Here is a 7670-nt window from a genome sequence, read left to right on the forward strand (position 1 = left end):
TTTGTTTTTTGTGGGGGGGGGGGGGGGGGGGGGGGGTTTGCATATATCTGTGGCCATAGTGGCCAAGCCGGGGAACCTGGACAAGGCCACGAAGGCTCCACCATGGCCTCCAGAATAGCCGGCACCTCCATGGCCTCCCGAATGGCCGGCACTTCCGTGGACTCCAGAATGGCCGGCACCTCCATGGCCTTCAGAATGGCCGGTACCTCCATGGCCTCCAGAATGGCCCGAACCTGGCCACCTGAACTGCTTGCTCCGCCATAGCCCCCGGAACTCCCTGATCCACCCTGGCGCCTGCCCACCCGACATGTCACGTGTATGTTCCTGATTGTCCTTATTTGGCTTGGTTCCTGTTCCTGTTCTCATTATGTCTTTATTAGTTGATTATCATCACCTGTCTGCCCCTTGTTAACTACCCTACTTTAGTTCTAGCCTGTTCTGTTCTCCCTCGTCCGGTATTGAATGTTGATGTTAAACGTGTGTCTCCTGCCTGCCTGCTGTGAATTACCCCTGTTTGGATTAATTAAAGACTGTTTGACCTAATCTTCCTCTTCGTGTGTGTTTGAGAGACCAAGAGACTGTGACACCATTTCTGTCACAGATGGAGTTTTGGTTCCTTGCCAGTGTCAACTTAGGCTTGCTTAGAAAAAACATATACAAGGTTGTTTTCTATGTTGGAATCATGTTCTTCTGTACTATGTAAAAACTTTACATGTCTTTCCACAAAAAAAGTGTATCATATCAAATCTTGTATAATATGTTTTACTGAAGATATTTACATCAATGTCCATGTCCATTGATGTATGATGGGAAAACATCAAGATCATTGAGCAAGATCATTGAGCATCAGAGTGAGTGCACATAAATCAGCCATGATGATATGATGTTATCTCTCCGATTGCCTAGTGTTGTTTTTGGCGGCCTGTTTTAATTTTAGTTTTAGTCTAGTCTTTGTGTGAAGCTGTCATTTTAGTTTTTATTAGTTTTAGTCACGTTCATACTCTTTTTAGTCTAGTCAAGTTTTAGTCAACTAAAAGTCTGAGCATTTTAGTCTTATTTTAGTCAGAATTATCCATGACTATTTTCGTCTACTTTTAGTCGACGAAAACTGATGACATTTTAGTCTAGTTTTAGTCGACGAAAACTGATGACATTTAGTCTAGTTTTAGTCAATGAAAATTATATTTTAGTCTCTTTTTAGTAATGCAATTGTATTTAACCCAGTCAATATAGTATAAGTACCTAGTAGTATAGACGAAACCAAAATTTTCTTTTAGCCAAACCCATTTCAACGATATTTAGTCATAATTTTCGTTGACGAAAGCAACACTACGATTGCCAGACACTTCATTGATTCATGATATTGAACAACTTAAACATGTAGGTATTGAGAAAGTGATGACTTCCCACTGCAGTGGAGATATTGACAAAAAAACTTCTACAGAGAGACATTTTGGATGTTTTGTTTACAGACAATAATTTTGATCTCATGGGTTTTTTTTTATGTTTATGAACATAATTTTTTGTCAATTTTTTGTTCGCATTATTTTTTTTCAGATGTTGAACAGGAGTCTGTAGATTGATTGATTAATTATGATCACCTGATGTTTGTCGCAGGGGCGTAAATTGCGTGGGGGACGAGGGGTCAGGACCTCCCCCCCCCCCCCCCCTCGGGGGCTCCCTTGCCTCACAGTGGTTTGGTCCACTGCCTGCTTTCCCCCTTTACCTCACTGACACACAGGAGTCCAGTGGGCAGTGGGAGAGAACAGAGTTCTTCAGTAGTTATGTGTAAGTAGGCTGTCAATGATATTTTATTCACTTTAAACATGATGAAGTGATTCTTTCTCTTTAATACAGATGATGCTGGATCATTAATAAATTAGTCATGACAAAAAATGATGTCCGATGTATTTTTCTATGAACAATTATAAGGTTACCTAGCTTAGCTTGTTTAAAATTGCAACTGGCGTCGCCTGCGCCACCGTCGAGATCGAGTTCTTCAGTAGTTATGTGTAAGTAGGCTGTCAATGATATTTTATTCACTTTAAACATGATGAAGTGATTCTTTCTCTTTAATACAGATGATGCTGGATCATTAATAAATTAGTCATGACAAAAAAATTATGATATCCGATGTATTTTTCCATGAGCGATTATAAGGTTACCTAGCTTGTTTGGTAGCTTGTTTAATACAGCTTGTTGGATAGTAAGTCACCCACTACAACTAACACGGCGATAAGCCTGTGTGTGAACTAAGTTTAGGCTAATATTGTAGATCTACCGATGTGTTGGGTTTTGCTCAATATGATGTTAAGTGGCAGATATGGGCTTGCTGCGGTTGAATATCTAAATAAGAGACGTCCTCAATCCCAGGCAAACCTAAAGTACTATGTGGAGGATGCAAAATAATTTAATAATTATAATATGACTGCGTGGTGAACCTATTAACCTAACTCATATTTAAACACGGTCTCCATGCTATGTACACATGCTGTGTACACTTATATATGCTTACAATTACAATTTTGGCTGTATTATTTGTGTCCCCTTTAAAAATTGATCTTGAGATTTTATGTTTATTGTCCCCCGTACTGTTAGATGAAATTTATGCCCTTGGTTTGTTGTTTTTAATATAATCATTGAGAAACAAAGAATGTATACACTGATGAAGGCAGATAGCTGAAATGTTGCTTTTTATCTCCAGCTTTAACATTTTATTTATTTATTTTTAGAGTGCAGACCAATACTTTACATTTTTGAACATATATAGGTCTTGGCACCTAACTGGCTGGAAAAGCATGATGAATGCATTGATTATCATTGTTTATGTAAAACGGTGAGTTGATGAAGACTAGTTTATTAACGTTGTATGCTTTAGACATATAAAACATACACATTTCACATCATTATTGGGTGCTTTAATAATGTAATTGTGAATATGTTACGTCATTGCATGATTATGTAAATGAACTACTGAATTGAACCAGTTCATTGAAATAAACAGCCCGAAAGAACCAGTTTGCAAAAAAAGTTTGCCTGAGGCAATGGATTGCAGGTGATAATGTTGTAAATAATGTTCAGTTTCTCGCACAGACCGATCGCTTCACTTCATAAGACCTCAATATATCGTCAGGAGCCACGGGTATTAATTTTGTGTTCCCTGATGTTTTTTTTTTCCTCTCAAAAACCAGTGCCACCGACTTGCATTTTATGAATCACCAAGGACCATGGTTTCATTTAAAAATCTTCTTTACTGCTCTACTGAAGGAAAAAGTCACCTACATCTCAGAGGCCTGAGGGTGAGTAAATTAATATCAAATTTTAATTTTTGAGTGACCTATCTCTTTAAGCCATTTCACCACAGAAAAAGAGAACCAGCTGCCTAAAGGTACACTCAGTATTTTTTGGTTACTTGGTTATATTTTGAAATATTGGTCAACATCTCACTAGAGAGTATATGATTTTAAAGTCATATTCATAAAAAATAAAAAAAACTTCCAAAGCATACAATTTAGCAATCTACATGCTCATAATAAAAAGAAAAGGAAATGCACTGAAAAATGTAGAGACCCTGGATTGAATGTTACAGGTAAATACAACATATCTGCTGGCCACACAAGCAACGTTTTGCAAAAATTACCATTCAGACATCACAGCGCCAAAATACTAGTGAATTCTGAGATGTCCATCATTGGAAATGAGGTTTAAATGCTATTCTGTTTTCCGGCTGGTGCTTTAGTTTCTCTATCTGTCCAATTTGACAACATTTTGTTGACTTTCAAGTGTGAATTACTGTAAACAGTTCAGAATAAATCATGTCACCTCCATGAGAACTTTATGATTGGCCTGAAGCAGACTTTGTACATCAGCATGTCCTGATCTTGTACGTACTCATACCAGTAATCTTTTTTCATGCATAGCATCAAAATGGTCATTTACCTGCTTCTATATTACAACTTCACTCCCCTGCAATTGCAGGAAATGATTTATTGTTATTTTGCAAAGGGGCAGTTCACACATGATCTCTAAATTGTAATTGTTTTGGTAATATTCTAGAAAAGCCTACATGTGAGAAAGCCTCTAATAAGACAATGAAATATGTATGTAATTTATGTAATGCCCTTTATGTAATTCCTGGCATAACATCAGACATCCTTCTCTGTTCTCAATATGCTGCTGACTATACACTCGCTGGCCATTTTATTAGGTACACCTTGCTAGTTCCAGGTTGGACCCCCTTTTGCCTTCAGAACTGCCTTAATTCTTTGTGGCATAGATTCAACAAGGTGCAGGTGACATTACTTAGAGATTTTGGTCCATATTGGCATAATAGCATAATGCAATTACTGCAGATTTTTCGGCTGCACATCCATTATTAGAATCTCTCATTCCACCACACCCCAAAGGTGCTCTACTGGATTGATATCTGGTGACTGTGGAGCACATTTGAGTACAGTGAACCCATTGTCATGCTCAAGAGACCAGTTTGATATGATTTAAGCTTTATGACATGGTGCATTATCCTGCTGGAAGTAACCATAACAATATGGGTAGACTGTGGTCATAAAGGGATGGACGTTGTCAGCAAAAGTACACAGGTAGGCTGCAGCAATATTCCCCACACTATTAAACCACCACCAGCCTGAACCATTGATACAAGGATGGATACATGCTTTAATGCTATTTGTGCCAAATTCTGATTTTCTCTCAGAACTGCTGCTCACGTGATAATTTCTCTTTTTCGGATCATTCTCTATAAACCTAGAGATGGTTGCATGTGAATCCCAGTTGAACAGCAGTTTCTGAATAATCAGTCAGGCACCAACAACCATGCCATGTTAAAGTCACTTAAATCACCATTATTCCCCATTCTGATTTGAACATCAGCAGATCATCTTGACCATGTCTACATGCCTAAATGCAAAGAGTTGCTGTCACGTGACTGGCTGATTAGATATTTCAGTTATTGATCAGTTGAACAGATGTACCTAATAAAGTGGCCATTAAGTGTATATAAATAATATTCTGACTAAAGTTTTTATCCTGCTCTTTTTCACTGCTACAAGCATCTCTTTTGCATGTAAAACATCCCACCACAAGGCCTCTGCACCTCATCGACACTGTAAGAGTACATACTTCATCTTTCATATGTCCCTGATCAGAAACCTCCATGTCACCACAATCATCCTTCTCCTTCTCCTCCTCCTCGTCCTCCTCACTGCCAGCCACCTGCATAATGTCAAAAACACAGGGCCTCACCATGCAGGAGATTACCATGCCAGCTTGTGTCATTAAGACAGCCCAGTCCACGTGATGGACTTACAGGACACATTTTTTTAAAGAAATTGACAGAGACATACTTGAGCAGACTTTCTCCTCTTCTCATCATTCCCCTCTTGACTGCTGCTTAAGTTCTTAACAGAACCTGCTCCAGCATTCATTATCTACACAAGGGTTTTGGAAATAAACTGTTAACCATTTTTAATACAACAACAATTTGTGCACAAATATGGAGTAAACACAAAAACAAACCTCCCACAAATTTGCACACTGCAATCCACAAATTCATGCAAGAGATCTACACCCACACATGACAGTACACAAATGCAGGCAGAAATTCACACACACTCCATTCACAAATACACAACATCAGAATGTACAATAAACACCAATTCCAAAAAAGTTGGGACATTTTGTAAAACGCAATGAAATCAAGATTCTGTGATTTGTCAATTCCCTTTAACTTTTATTTAATTGACAAAAGTACAAAGATGTCCAATGTTTTCACTGAACAGCTTAAATGTATTTTGTAAATATAAACAGATTTTGATGTTGATGACTGCAACGCACTCCAAAAAAGTTGGAACAGAGGCAAAATAAAAGTGAAAAGGTTATAGAATATCCAAGTTAAAATGTTTTAAAACAGTCAGCAGGTGAATTGGTAATAGGTGAGGGGATCATGTTTGGGTATAAAAGGAGCATCTCAGTCTTTGCCAGCAAAACCACTTTGTGCCAAATTTCATGTGATAAGTGTCAAATAAATAAAAAAGCACATTTCTCAATGCAAAATCACAAAGAATCTAGGTCTCTCACCAACTACCATACATAATATGGTACATACATAATATATATATAAAAAAAAAACCTTGACCCTGTAACACTTTTGTAAAGAAAAAAAATTGACAAAAAAAATAACACTTACATTTTTTATTATTTTTTTCTATTCTATCTACTCGTTTTCTTTTTATTTATCATAAAAAATTGACCCTCTAACACTAGCGTTCTCTATTGTTTTTTTTTCATTCTATCTACTTGTTTTCTTTTTTTTATTATTTAAAAAAAACTTGCAACGTGTACTGCGTTAGACTAACCGAGACTTGTCACAGCACTTACATATTTTTGCTCTTGTTGGTTTTGATTGCTTCTATTGTCCTCATTTGTAAGTCACTCAGGAGTTCTCAAAGTGGGGAAATATTTTTTAAGTCTGTGTGATTTCTGCGATGTGGAAAAGGGAGGGAAATCGCGAAATCCAGTCATTAAAATGGAATTTACTGTATAGTGCAGAATGTCACGGAATTTGGCAAATCTTGAATGAATAAATCAAAATTAGCACTGTACACTTAATGAAATCTCTATATGGACTATTGTCTGTATATTAAAGCACATCTGTATATTAAAATATGTATGTCTGTATATTAAAGTGTGCATGTTCTGCGCGTCTCTGAGTGAATGAATGTCACGGTTCATCTTCTACATACATAATGAAGCACACGTGGCGCTCATGGTGTTTCCCGCTTCTGCCGTCTCACTATATAAGGATATAAACACATGAACTTCATCTTTAGATCTGCTCTGAGAGTCACTTCACCAGCAATGGACAATATGCACAAGGCGTTCTTTAGAACTTCTGCATTAAAGGTGCACTTACTTTACGACCTATGCTCTCAATGTCAAATGCAGAAACGTTAATTCATGCATTCATCACCTCAAGGTTAGATTATTGTAATGCTTTATTGGGTGCTTGTTCTGCATGCTTAATAAACAAACTCCAGCTGGTCCAAAATGCAGCAGCTAGAGTTCTTACTAGAACCAGGAAGTATGACCATATTAGCCCAGTTCTGTCAACACTGCACTGGCACCCTATTAAACATCGTATAGATTTTAAAATCTTGCTTATTACTTATAAAGCCCTGAGTAGTTTAGCACCTCAGTATTTGAACGAGCTCTTATTGCATTATAGTCCTCCATGTCTGCTGCGTTCTCAAAACTCATGATAATGCATAGAATATCAAAATCAACTGCGGGCAGCAGATCCTTTTCCTATTTAGCGCCCAAACTCTGGAATAACCTACCTAACATTGCTCGGGAGGCAGACACACTCTGTCAGTTTAAATCTAGATTAAAGACCCATCTCTTTAACCTGGCTTACACATAACACACTAACACATTTCTAATATTCAAATCTGTTAAAGGATTTTTAGGCTGCATTAATTAGGACAACCGGAACTGGGAACACATCCCATAACACCTGATGTACTTGCTACATCATTAGAAGAATGGCATCTACGCTAATATTTGTCTGTTTCTTTCTTATTCCGAGGTCACCGTAGCCACCAGATCCAGTCTGTATCCAGATCAGATGGTCACTGCAGTCACCCGGATCCAGTACG

General features: G+C 37.7%; 1 protein-coding gene across 2 annotated transcripts in view; it reads right to left on the reverse strand.

The window, feature by feature from the left end:
• Positions 1–7670, reverse strand: part of psip1a (PC4 and SFRS1 interacting protein 1a) — a 124460-nt gene that overhangs the window by 71198 nt on the left and 45592 nt on the right. For both annotated transcript variants that reach the window (XM_016446648.1, XM_016446640.1), the window contains exons 5-6: positions 5361–5444; positions 5137–5229 (exon numbers count right to left, since the gene is read on the reverse strand). In XM_016446648.1, the coding sequence (XP_016302134.1) occupies positions 5137–5229; positions 5361–5444 (177 nt within the window). The remainder of the gene's footprint in view (positions 1–5136; positions 5230–5360; positions 5445–7670) is intronic.

The sequence above is a fragment of the Sinocyclocheilus anshuiensis genome, unplaced genomic scaffold (assembly GCF_001515605.1).
Source record: "Sinocyclocheilus anshuiensis isolate Anshui unplaced genomic scaffold, SAMN03320099.WGS_v1.1 scaffold89, whole genome shotgun sequence".
In the NCBI taxonomy this organism is placed as follows: Eukaryota; Metazoa; Chordata; class Actinopteri; order Cypriniformes; family Cyprinidae; genus Sinocyclocheilus; species Sinocyclocheilus anshuiensis.